General features: G+C 50.6%; 2 protein-coding genes across 3 annotated transcripts; one reads left to right on the forward strand and one right to left on the reverse strand.

Moving 5' to 3' along the window:
- Positions 1-49: 49 nt before the first annotated feature.
- SIRT2 (sirtuin 2) lies at positions 50-17,690 on the reverse strand. 2 transcript variants are annotated; one of them, XM_084906992.1, is made up of 16 exons: positions 17,572-17,669; positions 16,673-16,719; positions 13,920-13,968; positions 13,557-13,670; positions 10,255-10,296; positions 10,004-10,110; positions 9,831-9,887; positions 8,998-9,066; positions 4,460-4,589; positions 2,431-2,490; positions 2,102-2,157; positions 1,849-1,925; positions 1,717-1,768; positions 1,073-1,143; positions 864-930; positions 50-750 (listed from the first exon to the last, which is right to left on the reverse strand). In XM_084906992.1, exons 1-16 carry the CDS (start codon positions 17,585-17,587, stop codon positions 595-597), a joined length of 1,170 nt encoding a protein of 389 aa, XP_084763118.1. In that variant the 5' UTR covers positions 17,588-17,669; the 3' UTR covers positions 50-594. The 2 variants fall into 2 exon arrangements, with proteins under 2 accessions (XP_084763118.1, XP_084763119.1); XM_084906993.1 differs by lacking the exon at positions 16,673-16,719 and having other exon boundaries at positions 17,572-17,690.
- A 502-nt stretch (positions 17,691-18,192) lies between these two features.
- NFKBIB (NFKB inhibitor beta) lies at positions 18,193-26,405 on the forward strand. The gene is made up of 6 exons (XM_084860886.1): positions 18,193-18,482; positions 23,725-23,830; positions 23,910-24,240; positions 25,113-25,201; positions 25,288-25,548; positions 26,245-26,405. The coding sequence occupies exons 1-6, from the start codon at positions 18,304-18,306 to the stop codon at positions 26,338-26,340; spliced, it is 1,062 nt and encodes a 353-aa protein (XP_084717012.1). The 5' UTR covers positions 18,193-18,303; the 3' UTR covers positions 26,341-26,405.
- The last annotated feature ends 51 nt before the right edge of the window (positions 26,406-26,456 follow it).

Raw genomic sequence — 26,456 nt, forward strand, 5'->3', positions numbered from 1 at the left:
TCAGCTGCTTCCCTGCGAGCCCACAGAACAGACAGCGAGGCCAGACAGCTGGTAGTTAGTTTTTGTTTTTAATTTGTCTCCAGTAGGTAACATCATCTGCCCATTCCACATGGGACTCGGGTCCTGAGTGAAGGCAGCCCAGCACCACTTTGGGAATTGGAGGCAGAGAGGCGAGGTCTGCAGGCTCAAACCCCCCATTTATGAGTCATGTTACACTTAGTCTGCTTGGCCACAGGCCCCCGGGAGCGGTGGAAAGTATGTGGGCCCTAAGCCCCGTCCTGGGACAGAGACATTTGGAGGCCCCGGGTCCCCGAGGAGCAGTTAGATGTTAGGGAGGTTGATCCTTGCCCTGGGGGTGGTTAGAGGCTTCGGGCTGTTAGAGACGGGAGGGCGGCTCATGCCTCAGCCCCCAGGAGATGTTAGAGATTTGCCAGGATCAGGGGGGCTGGGACCCAGTTTTAGGAGGGAGTGGTTAAGAGACTGAGGGAATGCTCTGAGCTCCCCAGACAAAGGCTGCAAGTTAGGGAGGACCAGGGCTGGCAGGGGCTCAACTGCCCCAAAGGAGCTGGGTGTCCTGCCTGGGAGGCGCAGGTGTCACTGGGGTTTCTTCCCCTGTGTGGTCCCGGCCTCCTCTTTGGGGGGCGATGGGGACTTCCCGGGGGAGGCTGAAGTGGAGGGGTTGGGGCTCCCAGACCCTGACTGAGCGTCAATGTGGGCGTGCTCCTTCCGGACAAGGTCTTCCAGCTCCTTCTGCAGGGACAATGTTTCCAGGAGTCAGAGGTCGCCTCATGGGCCAGAGGACCCGTGGGGCAGAGGCCTAGGGACTGGGCTCAGGGAGGGCTGGGGTGGCTCAGGCTCCTCACCTTCCATCCAAGGAGGTCGGCAAGAGCCAGGCAGCCCTGGTCGCAGTCACCCAGCCAGGCCACATCCCTGTGGGGGAGTGAGAATCAGATCTCCCAGGCTTGCCCCAGGCCCCTGCCAGCTCTGCCCTGGCTGTGTGCCTTCATGCCCTCCCCCCACCTTGGACCTGTCCCTCGAAGGCTCCACCCCCCACAGCAGATCCAGGCCTTACCTGTAGGCCTTCTTGGAGTCAAAGTCCATGCCTCCCCCGAGGCCCATCATCAGTCCCAGGAAGGGGTCAGTCTGCAGGGAAGAGCGAGTAGAGGAGAGATAAGAGCACTCGGTTGCACCCCAGCTCTGTGACTCTGCTTAAGTGACCTGGCCTCTCGGAACCTCAGTTTCTTTATCTGAGATCATCGGACCCACTCCTAAGGGTTCACTGTCAGTGGGTTAATCCAGGGAAAATGCTTACAACAGCGTCTGGCACATGGCATGTTTGCCTGTTGGAAGGAACATTACTCTCCAAGAGGGAGCCCAAAGCTGGTGACTGATGACACTGAGAAGGCCTTGACTCCAACTGCCCTGCCACTTCAGTCCCAGGAAGTGTTTTGGCTTCATTTGCGTTGAGTTGGGGTTATGTCACTTGCTCAAAAGGGTTCTGGATGATCCAGAGCCTGTGGAATTTTAGTCAGGGCAGCCCAGAACTTAATCCCTCTGGATTCTGAAAAACCTGGTTTGGAGCTGAGGGGTCTGAACTACTGGGTTCCCTAGAGACCCGTCCCATCATTCCGAGGAGCCCGTGGGAAGGAACGGGGACCCGTGTGAGGACCAAGCAGGCAGGGAAGAACAAGAAGATGTGAATAAAAGCCGACTCACCTGGCCAGTTTTTTCCTTGTTGATGAGCAGGCGTGGGGTAGAGAGGGGTGCCCTGGGAGGATGGCGAACTGAGTAGTGAGGCTCTGTCCTGGCTCCCCTCTCCCCGGCGCCCCCAGCCCAAACCCAACCTACTTGCTGATGAGGGATGCAAAGGGCTGCACCTGCAGGGAGGTGCCCATGATGATGAGCAGGTCCACCTTCAGGAAGTCCTGTGAAGTGGGAGTGGCCATGGGAGTGGCCATGGCCATGAGGGCCCCGCCCTCAGCTGAGGCTGAGCCCCTCCCCACCCCAGTCCCCACAGCTAGCTGAGGAAGTGACCCTTCCCAGCGCAGGGTCCAGGCTGTCCCCACATGGGCTGAGCACAGGTGGTGATGGAGACACTTACTGACTGAATGCAGGAGAAGAAACGCGCTGGGAGGTTCTCACCAAAGAAGACGATATCTGAGGTGGAAACGGATGGACAGACAGACAACACAGGAGAGAAAAAGACAGTGAACAGGGGGAGGAGAAGGAGACCTTAGGGTTGGGTGGGGTGTAGAGCAGCAGGGACAGGCGAGGGTACAGAGCCCTCTCCCTGGAGAGAGGGGGACAGAGGTGAGTGGATGGCGACCGTGACCTTCTTGGGAAGGGGTTAGTGGGGTGGGGTGTTTCCAGGTTGGCATTAGATTGGGGCAGTCCAAATCTCCCTCGGTTGGCCCCTGGCCCCAGGCTCACCAGGCTTCACCACGCTCTCACACTTCTCACACTTGGGAGTCACCTCGGAGAAGATCTTCTCTGGTGTGGAGAAGGGGGACGGGAGAAGAGGTGAGAGGCTCTGGGCGGGGGCTGCAGCCTGCCCTGCCACCTCCTGCCCCTTTCTTCACCGCCCTCCCAAACACACCTCAGCCACAGGGAACCTCCTGGGTATCTGCCTGCTCAGAAGGGACCCCCCTTCTCAGGGAACTACTCCCCTATCCTCTCCCATGCCCCAGGAGTCCCAGGGTGGCTTCCAGCAACAGGCTTAGCTACTGAATGAGAGTCACCAAATGAGCAGACACTTGCTCCTAACAGGGGCCACTGGACTCCCAACTCCCGACCTGGGGAAACTGGTGTCAAGAGGGAAGTTCTGTCTGTGGGCCTTTGAGGGCAGCCCTATTTCCTCCTGGGTCAGAGAGGCCTGTGGTCGCAGGCCTGCTGGCAGAACAAGAGGGAAGAATATGCAGATGATCCTGCGATGGGGAGATCTCTTTAGGCACACGTGGGTTCTGTGACTGACTCCCCCACACACCATACTGTGACTATCATGCTCCTTATTGCTTATTATTATTTTTTAAAGTATATTTTTATTGATTTCAGAGAGGGAAAGGGAGAGAAAGACAGAAGCACCAATGATGAGAATTATTGATTGGTTCTTACTGCACACCCCACAGTGGGGATTGAGCCCACAACTCAGGCATGTGCCTAACTGGGAATCGAGCCAGCAACCTCCTGGTTCATAGGTCGATACTCAGCCATTGAGCCACACTGGTCTGTCTCCTTATTGCTTATTAAGAAAACCTGAAAAGCATTCTGTCACTTGCAAAACGGAGAATCCTAGCTTGTTCATTCAACTATTCATTGATTTCTTTGACAAATATTTAGAGAACTGTTTTAATGTCATTTATCTTAAAACATTTCTGCATTGACAGTATCCTATTTTGTGGGTGCTGTATGAGATACTGCTGTAAGTGAACATAACGGGATAATGCTAATTGTATATCATCCCCAGCTGCATGTAGCTGGGCTGTTTAGGCCTCGTCGCCCCAAGGATGGTCAGCTGGCATTTTATCAGGGGCCTACTACAAGTGTCCTTATCTCCTGTGGACACCAGAGGCTTTGTGAAGTCAGCATAAAGGATGGCAGAAGTGGGTTTTCGTGGGTGAAATAAGTGACTTCTTAATTCACACAGTGGATGTCAGAAATAGGCTCTTGCTGTATTCCAAGAAATGTGTGTTGGTTGAATAACTTTCCTCCTTGTTTTGGACACACTACCCTAACATGAATGGGGACTACGACCTTAGCAAGCCCTGTAGTCTGCACCTCTAGGGGCAGCCCCAGTCTTCAACCCTGACCAGCCTGTGTTCGGCTTCACACTCCATAGATTCTGCTCGCCTGAATTCATGGGCTAGTTGAGTCCAGTGTTTCTCATACAAGTGCTGTCCCATATGGTCATCATAGCAGATATTGGTTTTTACATTTAAATGAATAAAATTTAAAATTTAGTTCCTTGGTCCCACTAGCCACATTTCAGTATTCAGCAGTCACGTGAGGCCAGTGGTTGCCATACTGGACCTGCAGAGATGGGAGGTTTCCCTCATCTCAGAAAGTTCTACTAGACTTTCTGCTCTTCTGAGAACTGAGTTCCAGCTGCCTTGATGAGCACCTCATGTACACTAGGGTCAGAGCCCCTCAAAGGGCAAAGAGTTAGGGTTTCATGACATCACGAAACAAGCTGTGCGACCATTTGGGGGGCTCTGCTACATGTCTGTGTGCGGCTGACCTGGATCTGGAGCTTGCATCCATCATAACCTGGCTGTGAGGTAGTGTTGGAGCAATGAACCTCATTGTCACCTCAAATCTTTGGAGGCTGCCATTATCTACAAAAAGAAGCCACAGAGCTGTGCAGGGAAGAGCAGATGCCCACTGGGGGAGGCCCTGTCTCTGGAGCTGAGCAGTGGACCGTGGGCAGAAGGCCTGCCCTTAGGGATGACCTTCAGCCCCTCACCTTTCATCCAGCTGAGCGTATACTCCTGCCGGCAGAGGGGGCTGATGCAGTGCGATGTGTAGAAGGTGCCATGGGCCTCCACCAGGTCCTCAGGCTCCAGCCCTGCCACTCGCTCCAGGGTGTCTATGTTCTGGAGGGAGAGATGGAGGGGAGAGGGTCAGGAGTGAACCCCACACTTCAGGAGCAGAAGGCAGAGCAGGGAGTTGTAGCCAAGAGAAACCAGTGGGACAGGGAGAGAGAAGGTAGGGAAAGCGAGGGGCAGGGTGTGTCTAAAATCCTGTTTGTTCTGACGGTGCCACTGAAAGGGTAAAAGCCATGGATCGTTACAGGCAGGGTCCAAACTCAAATGTGTGTGAGCCCAGGCCCTCGGCCACCACCAGCCCATATGGCATTTCTACAAATTCAGGCCTCTTTGCTCCCATTTTTCAGGTCATTTGTTTTGTTGGAACCACACACTTTAGTGCCACCTACTAGAAATCTGTTCAAATGATGTACAATACAATGTTCCCGTCGTAAACGGAGCCCCCTCAGACGTGGCGTTCTTGTGTGGGACCCAAACAGCCCAGCTCTATGTGGCAGCCCTGGCCGAGCAGTAACAGAAATAAGAAACTCAGGGGGGCTATGTGGCTTTAATCACACTTTACCTACTTAGCAGCCAGGTTTCTGACCGATATGTTTCACTGACAGAATCTTAACTGTATTCCTTTAAGACAAAGAAACTTTCCTTATTCACCAAACAAGGATATTCTCTCCCACATACACACTTGTGCTCTCATTTTCCTCTCAACACGCAGCCTCTCTGGATCAGCTTTCATTGGCCTGTTAGGCCGGTGCCGGCCGAGGACACTGGCAGATGTTACAGAGACGGCCGTCACGTGTGGCCCACAGCTGAACCGACAGGCTTCCTGGAGATGCCACGGACAACTGAAAGGTTCCTTTCAAGGGCAGATGGCCCCAGCTGCTCTCTCCCCTCCCTGCCAGAAGTCAGCTTACCCCCAAAACACGCAGACAAGAATCACTGTCCCCAGATTCTCTGCAGCTTTCTCCCTCCCCTTCTACTGGGAATCCTAGTTTGCCTTTGTTACTTGATTCAGCCTACTACTGACTCCCTTGTGCATAGCGGTGAGTGTGCAAATAACTCAATAGCGTGCAGAACTGCCTGAATGCCTGTTATTCTTTGACGCCATGTATAACCAAGAAAAAAAAAACAAAGAATGAGGCCAACCTGTTTGTATGGATAGGAAATGATCTCGCCACTATGTTAAAAGGCAAAAAAAAAAAAAAAAAAAGCACAAAGGCAGCGTGTACAGGATGTGAAAAAATAAATTTGAACTTGTGTATCTGCTTGCCACAGAATGAGACACATGAAAGAGCCAATGTCAGTGGCCTGCAGGAGGGAAGCTGGGGCTGGGCCCAGGGAAATTCTGTCCCAAAGGACAAGCCCTGAACCTGAGAAGACACACAGCAGCTGCACGTGGCCTGGTGCCGGGAGGAACAGGCACGGGGAGGAGGTGTGCCCTGGGCAAGGGGAGCAGTTTCGGGAGCGGGCAGTGGCCACTCCGCTCCAGCCAGCTCTCCTCCCAGGGACAGCCACCCAGGATGCAGCTCTTTCAATTTTTAGGATTTTCACCTAAAATCTCATTTTTTAACTTCGGTTCCCTTTTTGTTTTAAAACATTGTGTCCCTTTTAGACATATCACCAATGGCAGCTTTTAAAAAGCATGAAGCTGCTTTGTGGGTGTGGATATGGAAGAGTCTTTCAGACAAGGGGTAAGGTTCAGGGAACATTTGAGATCTTCCTTCCATCGTATGTTTGGCTTAAATAAATACTTGTAATAAAAAGAATGCACAAGTATGGCTGTGCTTTACCAAAATGCGAGCTGAGGCGGGAGACCAATGAAGTGTGCTGACAAAGGATTTCCTTCTTTCAGCTGCCCAGGGAAAGAGAAATGAAGAGAGGCAAATAAATTGGTTGAAAGGAAGAAAGACAAGTCCAAACCCTATGTATAGTGCAAATGCCAATATTTCAAAGAGTGTGTTGCCGTGGCAATCAAGTGACTTAGGTGAACAGCGCAATTGTTCTCACATTTGAGTGGATACTTGTGCCTTTAGATAAAAACTCATGATACTTCGCTTCAGAATTGCTGCGTCATCACAATTCAGAAAGAAGCGAAGACAACGTGTTCCAGGAAACTGGGTCAGTGACTCAAACAGTGGCTGAGATCAAGGAAGAGGGTGTTAAGTTTGAAAAAAAACCAAAATGGTTTCATGAAATGTGAGAATGGAAAGATTTCCCTCCCACCTTTATCTATTTTAGGTAGTATGCCATTTTGAATATTATGTATAGTTAAATTTCATGCATTAAATATTGCAACTGGAGGGGAATGCCTGCAGAGTACACGTTGACCCAGAATGTATTCATGCTGGCTCTCGTGTAAAAGCAGGAGGCAGCTGCCACACTTTCATGGTCAAGGGCAGGCACATTGCCTCTGCAGAGCTGGGAAGTGGGCCTGGGCTTCTCATGCTGGAACCCTGTGATCTCATCCTGTCTGGTGAGTGTGAACATTGTTTATAGGCTGCCCCTCCGGCTTGAGTCTAGACTCCTGTGTCCAACCATCTGTCCACATCTCCACGTGGCATCTCAACCTCAATAGGCCTCAAAGCAAACTCCTCCTCTGCCCCCACCCTCACTACCTCCCACCATCTCAGTAAAAAGCAGCAGGTGCCCAGGCTGAGAGCTGTCCAGTCATCCTTGACTCCTCTCTCTCATGAATCATTTCACATCCAATCCATCAACAAGTCCTGTTGGTTCAAGCTTCAAAATGGGTTCATAACCTTTTCCTTCTCCCCTTGACAGCCCTCACCAGGCCCAGCCTCCATCCTCTCCTGCTTAAGCCATCACAGCAGCCTCCTCCCTGGTCTCTGTAACCCCCTTCCCACTGCGCCCACAGTCTAGCTCCTACAGGCAGCCAGAGGGACATTGATCTCGTCCCTGCTTTGCTCAGAGCCCGCTGTGGCACCATCTTGCTCAGGCATGAGGCCCCGTAAGGTCTGCCCCTGGCACCTCCCTGACCACATCTTCTCTAATCTCTCCTATACTGTCTCTTCGCTTACTCAGACCCAGCTTCTTGAACACATCCGATGTGGTCTCCCTCAGGATCCTGCACTGGCTGTCCCCTGGCCTGGAACGCAGTCCCCCCAAATAACCCCATGGTTCCTTCCCTTAGGCCCTTGTTTAAATGTCTCGGTGAGGCCTTCCTGTACCTGTTTACAACACTCCCCCTCCACACACAGAGGTGCAGATTTCCTTCTGTTTAAACCTCCTCCACAGAGCTCTCCTCTGCCCCAGTACATAAACTACTATGCATCTTGCCCATGGTCTCTCCCACATTAACATCAGCTTCAGGAAGGCATGGAGTCTGCTCTGTTTGCTGCCAGCAGGGCCTGGCACTCGGTAAACATTTGTGACAGAAGCTGACAAACAGGGATGCTAGCAAGGCCAAGGCGAGGAGTCCACAAAATTACGCACGGAGGGCACTGGCTCAGATGAGCCATTGCATCATGTCTGAGCCACATCCTGTGGATAAAGCTGGCTCTCTGGGAAGAAAGGTCAGGTTTATCTTGAGCCGGGGCTACTCCTATTCTGTTTCCCCGAAAATAAGACAGTGTCTTATATTAATTTTTTCTCCCAAAGTTGCGCTAGGTCTTATTTTCAGGGGATGTCTTATCTTTCCATGCGCTAGGTCTTATTTTTGAAGGATGTCTTATTTTCGGGGAAACACGGTAGGTGGTGACTGTCCCCTTCCCCATCACACTACCAGCTCTAGGCAGGAGCACCTGCACCCCATTAGCAAAATCTGGGCCTACAAAGAACTCATCCTCCCCCTGGTGGCAGTTTCTGAGGCTGCGGGCTCCAAACTGTCAGGTGCAGGAAGGAAATATTAGAATATCTATTTATATTCATGTGCTCTCTATTTTATAATCTGGGGTTCTGAGGTATAGTATAATTTATGGCATGCATGATATCATGTAATTTCAACACATAACCATAAAACAAAGGTAGAGGCCTAAACATGTGAGATCCCAGAAGTCCAGGAGCCAACAAGGTGAGCCGTCCTTGCCTGAGTACCCCAGGCTGAGGCCCTTCACTCAACACCTGACATGTATGAACCAGGAGCCCATAGCACATATGAGGCTTTTGTGCAAATTATAAAAAGATGCCCCTTTTTAAAGACACAACATCTGCCCACTAGGCTACTGACACAGTGTACGGATTCTGTTAGATCCAGTCATTCTGGGATCATCTGCTGGAAAATCTATGAAATCTACGGTGTAAATGGTGTCCCCTCCCCTCAGGCACGTGGTCCTTTCTCAGTACACGTGGATGGCTCAGCGAAGAGGAGTTCACTGCGTGTCACCACAGCCTGAGAGTGTGCAGCTGTTCTGGGTGGTCACAGGACAAAGGGCAGCGCCGAGCTCTTACAGAGGCGCCAGGTCAGAGGCGCCCCTCCTCCCCCCGGAGGCCCGGTCCCGCCTACCTGAGTGTAGCAGCGCAGGAGCAGCCCCTTCTCCTTCAGCAGGCGGATGAAGTAGTGGCACAGGGTCGGCTGGAGGGAGCAATCACAACAGTGATGACAGGAACAGAGAAGGCTCCCCACATGGCCCATGCCGCTCACTGTTCTGGCCCTGTGCCTGCTTCACCTCATGCTGGCCTTGTGAGGCACAGACCATCATTACCCCATTTCACAGACGAGGAACCTTGAGCACATGGAGGCTGACTATCTTGCCAAAGTCACACAGCTGCCACGTTTAGGGTTGGGGTTTGTACAAAAGCAGCCTGTCTCCAGAGACTGGGCTTTTGTACGTATTGTTAACTCATTTAAGCTTCACAACAACCCTTTTCATATAATATTATCAGTTTCATTTTTCAAATGGAAAAACTGAGGCTCAAGATCAAAAGAGCAGGGAGCCCTAGCTGGTTTGGCTTAGTGGATAGAGTCTTGGCTTGTGGACTGAAGGGTCCCAGGTTCACTTCAGGTCAAGGGCACATACCTCAGTTGCCAGCTCAATTCCCAGGGCTCATGTGAGGCAACCAATCAATGTGGTTCTCTCACAGCGATGTTTCTCTCAGTCTCTCCCCCTCCTTTCTCCTCTCTCTAAAAGTCAATGGAAAAATATCCTCAGGTAAAGATTAACATAAACAACAACAACAACAACAACAACAACAAAAAAAAAAAGAGCAGGGGATGAGGGATCAGGAGTCAGAGCCCATGTATTGTACTTAATGACCAATTTGTATTTGCCCAAGTGGCCCTTCCCATGCCTGCTGTCCACCAACCTTTCCTGTTCGCCCTGGCAAAAAAGAGCTCACCTTGAATTGCCCAGGATAGAGTTCCTTGGCGAGGGCAAAGAAGGCCTCTGGATGTTTCTGTGGGAGAGAGAGGGAAAGGCAGGTGGGCACCCAGATGCCTCTGGTGACATGAGAGCAGATGACCCCATTCCATCCCCTGTTCCCCTCGTTGCAGACAACCTCCATGTACATACCTTGAAGTAGCCAATCTCAAAGATGGCCTCTGGATAGGGAAGATTGTACTTCTGCAGGTTGGCATAGAGGCCCGTGGATGGGGAGCGGAAGTCAGGGATGCCCGCGGCTGGGGGAGGAGGGGCAGGAAGCAATCCATCAGCAACTTGGGCCCCATCTGTACCACAGTGACCCTTCCGAGAGAGGGCCTAGACACGACTCCCCCCCCACCCCCTGGAAGGCGCTCCCCCAAACCAGGGTGAGGGGCACTTACACGTGGAGATTCCAGCTCCCACCAAACAGATGACCCTGCGACCTGGAAGAGAGGAGTTTATGCATCGTATGACATGGTTTGCTTGGCCCCAAAGTAACACCATCTACCACAGCCTTTGACATTGTCCACTTGGTCCCAGGCCCTTGGACTAACATTTCAGATGCATGAATGGTCCTCCGAACCATCTTGAGGCAGGTGGTGTTAATATCCTCATTTTACAGATGAGGAAACCAAGGCTCAAAGAGGGGAAGCAATTACACAGTTGACTGGTGGAAGAGCCAATATGGGGACAGAGAATCTACTGTTGAAATTATACCAACTTAGTCCAGAAAAGGCCACTTGTAGAGAAGCTTCTGCCCCTAACTAGACCTAGACACACATAGATCTTTTTTTTTAAATATGTTTTTATTGATTTTAGAGAGAGAGGAAGGGAAAAGGATAGAGAGATAGAAACATCAATAAGAAACATCGATTGGTTGGTTGCTTCCTACATGCCCCTTATTGGGATTGAGCCTGCAACCCAGGCATCTTCCCTGACCGAGAATCAAATGTGGTGACCTTCTGGTTCATGGGTCAATGGTCAACCACTGAGCAACATCAGCTGGGTGAGACAAAACTAGATCTTTAAAAAAAAAAAAAAAAAAAAAAAAATATATATATATATATATATATATATATATATATAGTTATTGATTTCAGAGGCAAAAGAGAGGGAGAGAGAGATAGAAACACCAGTGATGAGAGAGAACCACTGACTGGCTACCTTCTGCACACTCCCTACTGGGGATTGAGCCAGCAACCCAGGCATGTGCCCTTGACTGGAATCAAACCTGGGACCCTTCAGTCTGCAGGCTAATGCACTATCCACTGAGCCAAACCAGCCAGGGCCAAAACTAGATCTTAATGAGGAGGCTAAAGTTGAGGGGTTCCCCAGGAGAGTTTTTGGTTACAGTAAAAGTCTCTGGCAGGAACTCATCTTTTAGACACAATCCCTCCACCTATTTCTAGAATAGTATACACATTTCTTTCCTCTGTAATCAAACACATTAGTCTGGCAATTTCCAGGTGAAGACCAAAGAGGCTAAAGTTGAGGGGTTCCCCAGGAGAGTTTTTGGTTACAGTAAAAGTCTCTGGCAGGAACTCATCTTTTGGACACAATCCCTCCACCTATTTCTAGAATAGTATACACATTTCTTTCCTCTGTAATCAAACACATTAGTCTGGCAATTTCCAGGTGAAGACCAAAGATTTGCCACTCTCAGACCTGATGAACAGGAGTGGATAACAGATTCAAATCCTGGCTCTCCTGCTCACCATCAGGGCGTCTCAGTTCAGATCCCTACTCTGACTTCAGTTTCCTGCTGTTAAATGGGCATAATTACACACTGACTTCACAGGGCTGCTGAGAGAATGAATGTACTTTTTGGGCAAACACTATACAGTTGACCCTTGAACAATGTGGGGTTTTAATAGAGATGACCCTACCCCCACCCCAGCATGTTGAAAATCCATGTATAACTTTTGATTCCCTAAAACTTAACTACTAATAGCCTACTGTTGACTGGAATCCTTCCCTATAACATAAAGAGTCAATTAATATATATTTGTATGCTACATTATTACATACTGTATTCTTATAATAAATAAAGTATGCTAGAGAAAAGAAAATTATTAAGAAAATCGTAAGGAAGAGGAAATACATTTATATTATTTATTGAGAAAAATCTGCATATATGTGGACCCATGCATTTCAAACTTGTGTTGTTCAAGGGTCAACTGTGTATATGTTTGCTATTACTCCTGAGTCAATTGTATTAAATTTCTTGAGACCCATGATTTGTATACATATAAGCACGTTGTTCCCCTATATTTACCAGCTTTCAGAAAAAAAGATAGGAAGATATGACAGGGATCGAATAGCCCAGTTGCTTCTTTAGCTACTGGCTGGCAGGCAGCCCTGCCATGCAGCTCTGGCATCTGCCCATCAGCTGATGGGCAGACACAAGTGAAGCCCTGTGAACCAGGCCCCTCTAGGGTATCCTGTCCAAAGAGGACAGTGGGGGAGGGTTATGGGGGAAGGAGCCTGTGCTCTGGATTCATAGGGCCTGGGGTTGAGTCTTGACTCTGCCTCTAACTAGCTGTGTGACCCTGCAACAAGTCACAGCCTCTCTGCCTCAGTTTCCTCCTCTGTCCCGATCACTCCTGTAATGACCTCACAGGTATAATGATGTGAAAATCAAATGAGAGGAAGCCTGTCAAGTGCTTGGCCCAGCACTCGGCACACAGTAAGGACTCAATTATTATTTATTTATCATTTGTTATTATTTATTATTATCCCCTCATAAGCCCATTATCCTAAAATTCAGGTGCAGGAGGATGGAGGAACACTGTAGTCACTGCCCACTCACCCGAGCCAGAAGCTGGCTATAGCCAGCTGCCTGGCCTAACCAGGAGAGGGAGGCTCAGGGTGGCAGCCTGGCTACCCGAGGAGGGAGCCAGCAGCGCTCGAAGACAGGGAGACTGAAGAAGATGTCCTCAACAGAGGTCTGTTCAGGACCCTCAAAGGGTTGATTGTTCTAGTTGAGGACTGCCAAGGGCTTGGTTTCTCAGACTCGGGTGACCTCAACTCATAGCAAGAAATATAAACTACCCGGTGACCCAGCAAAGAGGCATTTACACACCACAGCTGAAAGAAGCTTCCTGTAATAATTAATAATCATAGGGAACACTTACACAGCTCTTGCTATGCTCCATGCATTTACATTTTTATTATTTTTTTTAACCCCTAATAACTTTATAAGGAAATACTATTATCTTCATTCTATCAAACAGGCCTGGCCAATCAGAGTGCAGTCATTAGCTCAGCAACAGAGATGTGACCTAGGTCTGGTCAATCAGAGACATGGTGATTAAGAACGTGACCCAACCTGCCCCAGCTGAAGCCAATCTCTGCTCTTTTGCTTGAACCCCTGGGAGAAAGATGCTCTCTTCAGTGGGAGCTGTAAGGCTGGTGGAACATGCATCTGGAGCTGCCGGGAGCTATCTTTACCCAACACAGAAGAACCAGTGCCAGAGAGGGTTACGACTTTTGAGAACATGGAAGCCCCTGGACCCAGGCCATGCTTCAAGCTAGATTTTAGTTAAGGGTTTGAACAGACTCCTTTTTTGGTATAAACCAGTTTGAATTAGGTTTCTTGTTACTTGCAGACAACAGTTGTGAATAGTTCAAGTAGCCGGGAGCTGAGAAGTCACTCGGGGGCCAGGAGGGGGGCGTGGCCCAGTGCAGGAGGGGAAGGACTTACAGCGTTCACTCAGCATGTAGTGGGCCACCCCTTCCAGGGTTAGGTTGTCCAGCAGACGCTCCTTCTGGGTGCCTAGGCCCAGCGTCTGGGAGAATAAATTTCGCAGGAAGTCCACTGGCCAAAAAGAAAAGAGACAGCAGAGGGCACTCAGTCTGGGTGCACCGAGGCCCAGAGCAACCCTGCCTTCCCCCAACTCAAGGATCCATGCTGGATCCAGCCAGGGGGCACCAGTCGTTGGACTGAACCATTATTACATACCTGAATGTCATCCCTGATGGAGGTGAGGGGAATCACCCAGACGCCTGCCCTAAACCGCTCCCACCTCAGCCCCCGCCAAATGAGACTCCTAAGGATGATACTCACTCTCTGCTTCTCCACCAGCTGCTCCTTCCTCAGAGTCTGAATCTGAGTCCTGAAAGGGGTGGGGGTAGGGTGGCCAGGCCCAAGAAGTGGAATTAGGAAGTGGGGGGTGGGGTGACACCCCAGTTTTGGGAAAGGCTCTGGGTTGGGATATGGGCCCAAGGAAGTGAGGGGCTGTGGTGGAGGGACAGCTCTGGGGGCCAGTGTTTGGGCTCTGGGTCGGGGTGCCTGCACATGGCCTGTCTCTCCCAAGGAGTATAATCTCATTTGAGTGACTTTGCTTTTCTGAGTTTCAGAGCTCCTCATCTTTGGAGGTGGGTGTCAGAGGGCAGCTACCTCAGTGGGCTATTGTGAGATGAAATGAGTTATCTATGTGAAGTGCTTAGACAGCTCTGACTATTGCTATTTCATATGCCAAATCCACATTCTCCCTTGCATCCCCTCTTGTTCCCTGTAGCCTGCACCTGCCACCCCCTCCTGGCACCCCTGCAGCCCTCCTCACCAAAGTCATCCATAACGATGTAATAATGCCAGTGAAAACACTTCAGTCCTCACCCTCTGGTCCTCAGCCCTCCCGCTGGAAACCCTTACTGCCTTTCCAACCCCTCCATTTCCTTATCCACTCCTCCCCTTAGCCAGGATCCCCAACTGCAGATCCCGGGCCTTGCCTGCTTTCTCTCTCCACCTTCCCTGGGATACCTGCCTCATCCATGCCAATGGCCTTTGTCCAGTCACTGATGATGCCACCTCTCTGATCCAAGGTTCCCATGGCTTCCTGGATGCCTGTCTCTAAGGGACTCAAGGCTCCTCATCTCTCCCCCCCGCCCCCCCCCCCCCCCCCCCCCGTGTCCCACACTGGCCTCAGCATCTCCCCCAAACCTGTTCCTCTTCCTGGGCCCCATCTCAGTGTGGCCTTCATCTCCCAGTTTGCCAGATGCATCCAGCCTTCCTCCCCTGCCCTCCTGCCATAATGTGTCCCCTCTTCAGTGCTCCACCTGGTCCAGCCTGTCCTCTTCTCTTGGGGGCTCTGTCCCAGCCCCCTACCTAGGCTCTCAGCCTCAGTCTCCACCTCTGATCTACCCACTACCCTCCGTGTGATGGCCTATCTGGGCTAGCCCAGTCCACTTCACAGGCCCTTCTCTTTGTGTCTTCCAGTCTAATAATCTCATCACCAACATCTGCAAGGTCCACCTGAAGTCAGCTCCACAAGGCGGGGGTTTTTCATTTCACTACTGGATGTCAGCACCAAGAACAGGGTCTGGCACCGGCAGGAGCTCCAGCACTATCCCCCACTGAAAGAAGGAATACCTGTGTGCTAGGCCCGGGCTGGGCCCGGCAATGGTAGAAATAATTCTGAACAACTCACTCTCCTGCTTGAAACCCCTTCCCCCTATCACTCTGAATATGAAACTCATCATTTTCTCATAGGGTGGTCATATCATAGCACAATGCTGCATCTTGCTTCTTCTGCAGAACAAGATACTAGAGACCCACCTCATTCTAAGCAGCTGCATAGTGTTGCATTGTAAGGAGGCCTATAGTTCACTTAACCTGTCTACTGATAGTTTTGCCCCATTATGGACAAAAGCTGTAATTTAAGCCTTAAATCTCTCTCTTTGAGACTGAGGATCCTTTTAAACATTATACCCCTTTCTCTGACAATGGCCCTGCTTTGGGAGCAGGTGAGGGAGAAGCCCTGGCCTGACAGGAAGCTCTGTGCTTCCTCTGCCGAGCACCTGTGAGGGGCTCTAATCACAGCTTCTGCTTTGCCTACAACTGGCGCCCTTTAGCTGCTGGGGGTGGGGATGGAAGCCTGGCATTCTCAAGGGCCCTGCCCAGCATGTGGGAGCTAGAGGTGTTCGAAGGGCTTTCAGGCCTCTGTGTCTACCTCTCACCGAAGCATCTGGAAGGCAGTGTGAGTGTGCTGTGGCTGGCAAACCCTTTCCAGCTCTTCTGGCTGAGGGACAGAGAACAGGATACCTAACAACTATGCCTCAAATTCCTCATCTGTAAAATGGCCACAATAGGCCTTGACTCCCACAGGAATGCTGAGAAGATGAAATGAGATGATGCCCATAAAGCACTAAGCAGAGTTACCCTGCTGAAGTTCTCAATAAATGCCAGCTATGCATACAATTAGCTGCCTACCCATCACCACCTACTGAACATATAACACTCTTCCAGGCTGCCAGGTCTTTGCATGCCTAGCTGCATCCTCTGTGTGGAATACCATTTCTCACCTCGCCTAAGAAAATTCAAAGTCACTCTTCACTGCAAATGTGTCCATCTCAATCTGGCTCCTAGACCAGTCCCTCCAGAGAAGGGACTGATTGGAATATTGTGACACCACAAGTTTCCTCTGGGCTCCCACAGTGCCCTGAGCTACTTTCATAATCACCCTGTAGGGTCATTTTCTAGTCACTTGTCCAATAGATCCATGAGTTCAGGGACCAAGTGGGATGCCTGTCTTTCCAGGAGCAGCATAAACGAGGTTCAGAAGGGACTGGGGAGGAGGGGGGGACAAGGAAAGAGAAAAGTTCAGGAGTGCAGGCCTGGGGTTGAGCTGCACACCCTTCTCTGATAGTCCTCAGCAACCCCCGTTCCCCAGGAAGCTGAACTGGGAGGTGGGGGCGAGGGACTGGGGCTATGAGCTGAGGGCCCTGGGGTAACTCTCCCTTGGGTCACCTCCCCCCAGGGGAATGGGGTATTGGAACAAGTCCATCTCTCTCCTTCCCTCCACCCTTCTCCCGTCTCACCTGAGCCTCCTGCACCTTCCCTGCCTGGGTCTCCAGTGGGTCAGAGGCTGAGGAGGAGGGGGAGCAGATGTGGTTACAGTGGGGGGAATGATTAAGGAGTTATATGAAGGGCTTCAAGCAGGGGGCTGGGGCAAGAAGACCCACCAAACTAGTTATACTGGTGTATGGGGGTGGAGGTAAAAATGCAAGAGAGGGAGGGAGAGGGTGGAGAAAAGCAGAGTGGAGAGTGCTGGGAGGAGAGGTGGTTAGAGAGGGACAAAGGGGCTGAGACATGAAGACTTAGTAGAGGGAGGAGAAAGTAAAGGATTCAGGGCATGGAGGACCCCTTAGGAGGGATTAGGACGGACATAATAGTGTGTGTGTGTGTGTGTGTGTGTGTGTGTGTGTGCGCGCGCGCGCTAGGGGAGGGTTAGGTTTCCAACAGTGGCAAGTTTAGAAAGGAAGAGAAAAGGTAAGAGATACTCGGACTGGAAGTGAGAGGAGGGGCGGTGGGAATGGTTTGTTTAGGGGGGAGGCACAGGAACTAGAGGGAAGATATAGGAGGGAACACCAGGGGTTCCCTAGCATCTTACAATTCCCCCTAACAACCAGGTACCCTTAGCAACCGGGACAGCAACGACCTAAGTCTTTAGCAACGAGGGTCCTTGGCAACCAAGATGCAAGAAATACCCGATGATTAGTAACTTGGAAGACAAAGCAAACGGACCCTTAAAATCTCGCGACCCAGAAACCCACCAACTTAGCCATACGGATAACTTAGCAACAGCCCCAGAACTCCACTCCTCCCCATACAGCCCCCATCTCCTCCCCACCTCGCCCGCCCAGGGCCCGGGGGCCTGCAGATCTCAGGCCCCGGCGCGGCCCGGCCCGGCCCGACCCTCCCACCGGCCCCGACTCACGGTCCGGCTCGGCCATTAGCGCGGGGCGGGGGCCCTCGGGGCTGTCACCGACTGCTCGGCCGTGACGGCACCGGAAGCAGTAGGGGCAGAGATAGAACAGAGGACTACAACTCCCAGCAGCCAGCGAGGCCGCATCCAGGCTTTCCCACAACCTCCGGCGCGCCCTTCTTAGGTAACAATAAACAAACAGCCCTAGCCGGGCTGGCTCAGTGGATAGAGCTTGCGCCTGCAGACCGAAGGGTCCCGGGTTCCATTCCGGTCAAGGCCACGTTCCTCCCCGCCCGGCCGAGTGCAGGAGGCAACCCATCAATGTGTTTCTCTCACATCGCTCTGTCTTTCCCTCTCTCTTTCATTCTCTCTAAAAATCAATGGAAAAATATTCTTGGGTAAGCATTAACAACAACAACAACAACAACAACAACAACAAAATAATAATAATAAAAAGAATGAGCAAGCGAGGTCCTGACTACGAATCCCAAAGTGCCCTGCGCTGATAGTGGCCATGTTGACAAAGGGCGCCTGGAAAATGTGGGAACCGGTAGAGAGCGGAGTCTACATGAAAACTCTGATTGGCCACGGAGTGATATGGGGCGGAGCGTGGGCGATTTAGCCTGCTCTGATTGGGTGGATCAGGGGGAGTGTCGGGGAATTCCCTGCAGGGCGGAAGCGCCGGAGCTCCAGCAAAGCCCAGCGACTGGCCCGCGGCCACGGGGCCCTGAGACTCGGAGGGCCATGGCCGGGGTCGCGTGCTTGGGGAAAGCTGCGGATGCCGACGAGTGGTGCGACAGTGGCCTGGGCTCTCTGGGTCCGGATGCAGCGCCCCCCGGAGGACCGGGATTGGGCGCGGAGCTGGGCCCGGGGCTGTCGTGGGCGCCCCTGGTCTTTGGCTACGTAACTGAGGATGGGGACACGTGAGTGAATCTTAGGCTGCCCTCCCTTCTAAATCTGACTCTGATGCTTGACTTCCTGTCCTCTAAGATCCTAAGCTTTTATAAAGTCAGTTTCCTACCCAACTGATTCTAACCCACAATTTCTGACCTCCTTTACTGAACACTGGTTCTCAGAATTCCACATGCCTTTGCAGTGATCCCCAAACTGGATTTGACCTTCCTGACCCCAGCCCTGAGACCTTATTAGTAGCTCAGGCTGGCACCTCCTGACCTCTAACCTCCACAAATATTTATGATTTTTGATCCTTCGCTCCTGACTTATGAGCATTAGACCTTGATTTCCGAAATAATTACTTGGCCTTTGACTAAGATCCCACCTTCTGAGTATTAATCTTCACATCTCACATTCAAAGAGAAATTTTGTAAGTTCCTTGAGAGCAGGGATTCATCTGTTAAGCAAATATCCATCAAACACAACCACGTTTCAGGCCGTTTTAGGTGCTGGTGATAAGGCAGTGAAGAAAGAAACAAAAAACGTATGCGTTGTGGAGTATACATTGGAGAGAGGGGGTTCCACAGACAGAAGGACTGACAGGAAGAGATAGAGAAAAGAAAGGAAGGGAAAAAGAAGAGAGAGGAAAAAGACACAGAAAGATGCAAAGTAAGAGAGAGAAAAGAAAGACAAAAATGACAAAAATGAAAGACTGAAAAATGGAATGCCAGAGTATAGTAAGTTCTTCAGAGAAAAATCAAGCAGGATAATGAGACAAGATTATTTGGGGAGGGCATTCCCGGTAAGAGGGTAGAACAAAAGGAAAAAAACAACGTTGGAAAGGCCCAAGTGAGGGACTGTACCTGGGGTTTTTGTGTGTTGTTTTCTGCTATATCCTCAGCAACTGAACAGAACCTAACCCATAGGTGGCACTCAATAAACATTGATCTTTTCTCAAAGAACCCAGTTGGCTTCATTAATTTTCTTTTCTTTGGCTTTCTATTTTATTGATCTCTGTTCTGACTTTCATTATTTCCTTTCTTCCTCTTACTTTGGGTTTGATTTATTTTTATTGTTCTAGTTTCTTAAGGAGGTCACTGATTTCAGACCTTTCTTCTCTGTTACAGGTGTTCTGTGCTGTAAATTTCCTCAAGCGCTGCTTTAACAGTATCTCACAAATTCTGACATGTTGTGTTTTGACTTTTATTAAATTCAATATACTTTATAACTTCTCTTTTGATTTCTTCTTTGGTCAGTGGATTATTGAGAAGTATGTTATTTATTATAGTTTCCAGATATTTGGAAGAATTTCCAGATACTTTTTATTAATTTTTAATTTATTTCTATTGTAGACTGGTAATAGACTTTGTATGACTTGAATCCTTTTAAATTTATTAAGACTTGTTTTATGGTTCAGAATATTGTGTGCACTTGAAAAGAATGTATATTCTGCTGTTGTTGGGTATAGTGTTCCATTCCTCTCTGTTTTTGATGATTGTTGTCTAGTTGTTCTATCAATTATTGAGAGAAACTTATTGAAATCTCTAATAAGAATTGTGGATTTGTCTATTTCTCTTTGTATTTCTATCAGGTTTTGCTGCTTGTAATTGGACACTATTATCAAGGGTACAAATATTTATAATTCTGTCCTCTTGATTCATTGATCTCTTTCTCATTATGAAATAACCCTCTCTATTCCTTGCTCAGAAATCTACTTTGATATTAAAATATTCCCTCCTGCCGAAACCGGTTTGGCTCAGTGGTAGAGCGTCGGTTTGCGGACTGAAAGATCCCAGGTTCGATTCCGGTCAAGGGCATGTACATTGGTTGTGGGCACATCCCCGGTATGCAAGAGGCAGCTGGTCGATGTTTCTCTCTCATCGACGTTTCTAGCTCTCTATCTCTCTCCCTTCCTCTTTGTAAAATATCAATAAAATATATAAAATAAAATAAAATAAAATAAAATAAAATAAAAGTATTACTTCTTTGAAAAAAAAAATACTTCCTCCTGCTGGGCTGGGGTGGCTCAGTGATCGAGTGTTGACCTATGAACCAGGAGGTCATGGTTTGATTCTTGGCCAGGGCACATGCCTGGGTTGCGGGTTTGATCCCCAGAGTGGGGCACACAAGACAGCACAATCAGTGGTTTTCTCTCAAAATTGATGTTTCTCCCTTCCTCTCTGAAATCAATAAACATAAATATATATATATTATAAAATACTCCCTCCTTCTTTTTTTTGACTGACCGGTATTAGTATGCTACATCTTATTCCACCCTTTGATATTTTTATTTTTACTTTTTAAAATCCTCACCCGATATTGATTTGAGAGAGAGAGAGAGGAAGGGAGAAAGAGAGAGAAACATTGATCAGTTGCCTTCCATATGTGCCTCGACTGGGATCAAACCCAAAACCTAGGTATGAGCTCTGACTGGGAATTGAACCTGCAACCTTTTGGTGTACATGTCGACACTCCAACCAACCGACCAACCTGGACAAGGCCACCCTTTTATTCTTAATCTATTTTAAAATATTTATATTTAAAGAGTTTCTTGCTGAAACCAGTTTGGCTCATTGGATAGAGCGTCGGCCTGTGGACAGAAGGGTCCCAGGTTCGATTCCAGGCAAGGGCATGTACCTGGGTTGTGGGCACATCCCCAGTGCGGGGTGTGGAAGAAGCAGCTTATGGATGTTTCTCTCTCATCGATATTTCTAACTCTCTTTCCATCTCCCTTTCTGTAAAAAATCAATAAAATATATATATTTTTTAAAACAGCAACAAACTTTTGGCCGAAACCGGTTTGGCTCAATGGATAGAGCATCGGCCTGTGGACTGAAAGGTCCCAGGTTCGATTCTGGTCAAGGGCATGTACCTTGATTACAGACACATCCCTAGAGGGGGGTGTGCAAGAGGCAGCTGATAGATGATTCTCTCTCATCGATGTTTCTAACTATCTGTCCCTCTCACTTCCTCTCTTTTATTGACTTTATTAAAAAAATCAATAAAATATATTAAAAAAAACCTTTTGGAATATGTACGATACAATTATAATGAACTGTTTTAATGTTCTTGTTTGCTAATTCTAATATCTGGATCATTTTGGGTCAACTTCAGTTGATTGATTATTCTAATTATGGGTCATGTGTTCCTGCTTCTTTGTGTGCCTGATGATCTTTGATTAGATGCCAGACATTATAGATTTTAACTTGTTAGGCTGGTTAATTTTGTGTTCCTATAAATATTCTTGAGTATTATTCTGGGATACAGCTAAATTACTTGTAAGTAGTTTGATCCCTTTGGGTTTTGCTTTTATGATTTGGTAGATGGATCTTGAACAGTCTAGCTAGTACTCATTATTCCCCATTACTGAGGTAAAACCTTCTGGAGTATTCTTCTCAATGTTCTATGAATGATAGGTTTTTCCTAGTCTGGCTGGTGGGAATAGTGGGTACTATTCCCAGCCATGTGAGCGATGGGCATACTTCTCTAATTCTTTTGAATGATACTTCCTTCAGCCTGGGGTCATTTCCCCATACCCATACCCTGATCAGTATGCTCCTAAACTCTTAAAAGGCCCCTCTGCAGCTGTTTGGGGTCTCTCCCTGGGCAGCTTTCCTTTTGGGTTCTCTATCCTCTGACTCTAGCCTTTGGCCACCTCTCCCCCAACTCAGCTCCATCTCCTCACCTCAGGCAATCTGCTGACTCTGCCTAGGTTCTCTCTCCCTGCACCTTGGCTTGAAACTCTCAAGGCAGTAAGCTATGGCAGTCAATCGAAGGCGTCACCGCATTTGTTTCCTGTCTCACACTGTCATTCATTGTATGATACATTGTTCAGTATTTTGAAAACTGTTGCTTTATATTCTACTAGTGGCCCAGTGCACAGAATTTGTGCACTGGAGGAGGGGGGTGGTCCGTCAGCCCGGCCTGTGCCCTCTCTCTGTCTGGGAGCCTCGGGAGATGTCTAACTGCCACGGAGGTGGGAGAGGCTCCTGCCACTGCTGCTGCACTCGCCAGCTGTGACCCCGGCTCAGGACTTCTGGCTGAGCGGTGCCCCCCTGTGGGAATGCACTGATCACCAGGGGGCAGCTCTGTGATCAGTGCATATCACAGTGACCGGTCATTCCACTGTTTGATCCATTTGCATTTTAGCCTTTTATTATATAGGACTAGAGGCCTGATGCATGAAATTCATACATGGGGGCGGGAGGGGGGGACCCTCAGCCTAGCCTGTACCCTCTCCAATCTGGGGATGTCTGACTGCTGGTTTAAACTGGCAGTCAGACATCGCTCTCACAATCTGGGACTGCTGGTTCCCAACCGCTCGCCTTCCTGCCAGCCTGATTACCCTAACCACTCCCCAGCCAGCCTGATTGACACCTAACTGCTCCCCTGCTGGCCTTATTACCCCCAACTTCCCTCCCCTGCTGGCCCAGTTGCCCCTAACTGCCCTCCCCTGCTGGCCTGGTACCCCCAACTGCCCTCCCTTGCTGGCCTGGTCGACCCCAACTGCCCTCTCCTACTGGTCTAGTCACCCCCAACTGCCCTCCCCTGCTGGCCTGGTTGCCCCAACTGCTCTCCCCTGCCAGCCTGGTTGCCCCCAACAGCCTTCCCTTGCAGGCCTGGTTCCCGCCCCCCCCCCCCCCCCCCCAAAAAAAAATGCCCTCCACTGGAGGGCTGTTCTTCCCCAACTGCCCTCCCTTGCCGGCCTGGTCACCCCCAACTGCCCTCCCCTGCTGGCCACCTAGTGTGAGGGTCAATTTGCATATTATCTCTTTATTATATAGGATGTTTTATCTAATTTGTTCATTGATTCATATGGGAGGGAAATCTGGTCCATGTTTGAGAGGAGGCAGAAGTCCTACTTAATAAATATTGATTAAATAAATTTTCTTTCTTTTTTTTAATATATTTTATTGATTTTTTTACAGAGAGGAAGGGAGAGAGAGAGAGAGCCAGAAACGTTGATGAGAGAGAAACATCGACCAGCCGCCTCCTGCACACCCCCCACCGGGGATGTGCCCGCAACCAGCGTACATGCCCTTGACCGGAATCGAACCCGGGACCTTTCAGTCCTCAGACCGACGCTCTACCACTGAGCCAAACCGGTTTCGGCTGATTAAATAAATTTTCTATATTAACTCAGACCTGACCCTCTCAGATTCCTGACATCTGGTTCTAGAACCAGATGTCATAATGGCTAGCACAGTTTATTGAATGAGTGAATGCAAGAGTACTTGGCCTGTGCCTTCTGACCCCTGTTCTTGTTCTCAGGGCACTGCACTTGGCAGTGATTCATCAGCACGAGCCCTTCCTGGACTTCCTCCTGGGCTTTGCAGCTGGTACTGAGTACCTGGACCTGCAGAATGACCTGGGCCAGGTGAGCCACTGGAGATAGTGCAGGGCTTGGGGCCAGGATTCTCAGTGTGACTGCTAACACTTGCGCTCTGCTCCTGCAGACAGCCCTGCACCTGGCAGCCATCCTGGGGGAGGCATCCACGGTGGAGAAACTGTATGCGGCGGGCTCCGGGTTGCACGTGGCAGAGCGTGGGGGCCACACAGCGCTGCACCTAGCCTGCCGCATGGGGACACACGCCTGTGCTCGAGCGCTGCTCCAGCCCCGCCCCCAGCACCCTAGGGAGGCCCCCCACATCTACCTCGCTCAGGACTCTGACCATACCCCTGGCACTGACCACACTGCTGTTGCGCTGAACCCCAAACCTGACTTGGAGAAGGAGGAGGATGAGAATGAGGACTGGAAGCTGCAGCTAGAGGCTGAAAACTATGAAGGTGAGGGTCCACAGTACTGAGGTCCAGGTGCAGCACCTGGCTTTGGGCTCAGCTCTCCTGACTTAATCCCCAGCCCCTTGGAAAATAATACCGAGGCTTCAGGGACCCAGGCATTGGGACCAGAGACTCCTGCCCAGGCCCCGGATTATTGAGAATTCGCTGTGTGGGACCCAGAACCCCTACCTGGAGGCTCCAGATCACTGGGAACCCATGGGCCTAGAGCTATTAGGCCAAATCCAGTGGTTGGGCCCAGCTTCCCCAGCTGGAAGGCACAACTCACCAGGCACAACACATCCTGGACATCTCCCTACCCCCAACCATGGGTCCTCGCCCACCTAGGATAAGGGAACTCAAAGGCCCTCTGAGAAACTGGTGGCCCAGGCTCCAAAAGATCGGCACCGGAGTGGTGCAGCCCTCTTCAGCCAGTTCTCGTGGGAAAAAGGACTGTCTACCAGGCCCTGGTGTCTGAGTCTCAGCTCTCCCATCTCTAAGCCCAACCACCTGGGCCTGGCCCCTTCAGTAAGGGACTGAGCTCACAGGTCCTTCCACCACTCCGGACCCAGGAATTTGAGTTTCAGGTTCTTTGTGAAGTAAGACCAGAGACTCAGCTCTTCTGGTCCCAAGATCCAGGCCTCCTGTCCGGAGCCCCAGGCTCTTTGGCCATAAGCCCCCCACCTAGGTATTGGCACTGCCAGCCAGTTCCAGTTCCCGAGACTTAGGCACTTGCAAGGCAGATGCCTCTTTGACACACCCAGGAATTCAGGAGCCAGACCCAACTTGGTCACCCTCCCGCCACAAAGCCCTCCCCCGAGACTGTGGCATTGGGGGCCCAGATCCCTCAGCCCCATAGTCTAACGTCACTCTGTCCCCAGGCCATACCCCACTCCATGTGGCCGTCATCCACAAAGATGCAGAGATGGTCCGACTACTCTGGGAGGCCGGAGCTGATCTGAACAAGCTGGTGAGCCTCTAGGGAGAAGGTGTGGCAGGGTGGGGTGGTCCCGGAGTGGAGCAGGGCCCCTCTGACCTCTGCTGTACCTCCAACAGGAGCCCACGTGTGGTCGCAGCCCCCTGCACTTGGCAGTGGAGGCCCAAGCAGCTGATGTGCTGGAGCTTCTCCTGAAGGCAGGTGCTGACCCTGCTGCCCGCATGTACGGTGGCCGCACCCCACTGGGCAGCGCCATGCTCCGGCCCAACCCCATCCTCGCCCGCCTCCTCCGTGCACATGGAGCCCCTGAACCTGAGGATGAGGACGACAAGCCCGGACCCTGCAGCAGCAGTAGCGACAGTGACAGCGGGGATGAGGGCGTGAGTCAGGAGGAAAGACTGGGTGGCTCAGCTGGAGGCTCAGGGTAGATGGGCCGGTGGGAAGGGGGACAGGTGACATTCAGCAGCACACTGAGACTGACCGTGGGCTGCTGCGATTTGAGAACTCGGGCAGGAGTGCAAATGGTGCAGGTGACCTGGACAGGGGCTGCAGGGAGAACTCGGGCTGTGGTGGTGGAGAATCAAGGCAACAGTAGAGGGAGAACTCAGGTGGAGGCAGAGAAATGATTCAGTTGTAGGTGCTGACAGGCAGGCAGCGGTGAGCAGCAGTGGGGAGTGACGTTGTGGAGCAGGAGGAGGAGAACTCTGGCTGTGGGAAGATGGCCTTGGGCAGCAGTGATTCCAACAGAGGCTGCTGCTTGGGAGAACCCTCGGGCAGGGGTGATGTTGCGTGGTGGGAGCTGAGGAAACTGGGTAAAGGCGGGGGGTAGGGGGAGGAGACGTCAGAGGCTGTGGCTGCTGAAGAACTGGAGAAGCAACTGGGCTACAGCTCCAGCAGGAGCGGGGAGACACCGGTGACCCTGAAAATGGTGGATGGAGAACTAAGCAGGGAAGTTGAACTCCGAGTGGGGAAACGTGGGTTTCAGGGCAAGCCCAGATCTTAGGGCGGGTGGGAGAAACTGGGCAGCGGGCAGGTGGCAGCCATCTGAGCCCCTGCCTGGCCTCCTCTGCCCCCAGGATGAATACGACGACATCGTGGTCCACAGTGGCCGGAGCACAACCTGGCTACCTCCCCCGCCAGCTTCAAAACATCTCCCTGATGACCCCATCTGACCTGATAATAGAATTTCTAATTAAATAAAATCCTAGTCTGACGATCAGAGACTAGATTGACTATTGCCTTCCCAGTCCTCAAGTTTGCTCCTGGGCTCCATCCCTCCAAAATTGAG

This window comes from Pipistrellus hanaki, assembly GCF_964339955.1.
Source record: "Pipistrellus hanaki genome assembly, chromosome: 15".
NCBI classification, from domain to species: Eukaryota; Metazoa; Chordata; class Mammalia; order Chiroptera; family Vespertilionidae; genus Pipistrellus; species Pipistrellus hanaki.

Coding starts and splice junctions, on each gene's coding strand:
- NFKBIB (XM_084860886.1), top strand. CDS start 18,304: ATGGCCGGGGTCGCGTGCTTGGGGAAAGCTGCGGATGCCGACGAGTGG. Junction 18,483..23,724: donor GTAACTGAGGATGGGGACAC/GTGAGTGAATCT, acceptor TCTTGTTCTCAG/GGCACTGCACTTGGCAGTGA. Junction 25,549..26,244: donor GTGACAGCGGGGATGAGGGC/GTGAGTCAGGAG, acceptor CTCTGCCCCCAG/GATGAATACGACGACATCGT.
- SIRT2 (XM_084906992.1), bottom strand. Junction 9,888..10,003: donor TTGAGATTGGCTACTTCAAG/GTATGTACATGG, acceptor TCTCTCCCACAG/AAACATCCAGAGGCCTTCTT. Junction 1,926..2,101: donor TCTTCTCCTGCATTCAGTCA/GTAAGTGTCTCC, acceptor CCCACTTCACAG/GACTTCCTGAAGGTGGACCT.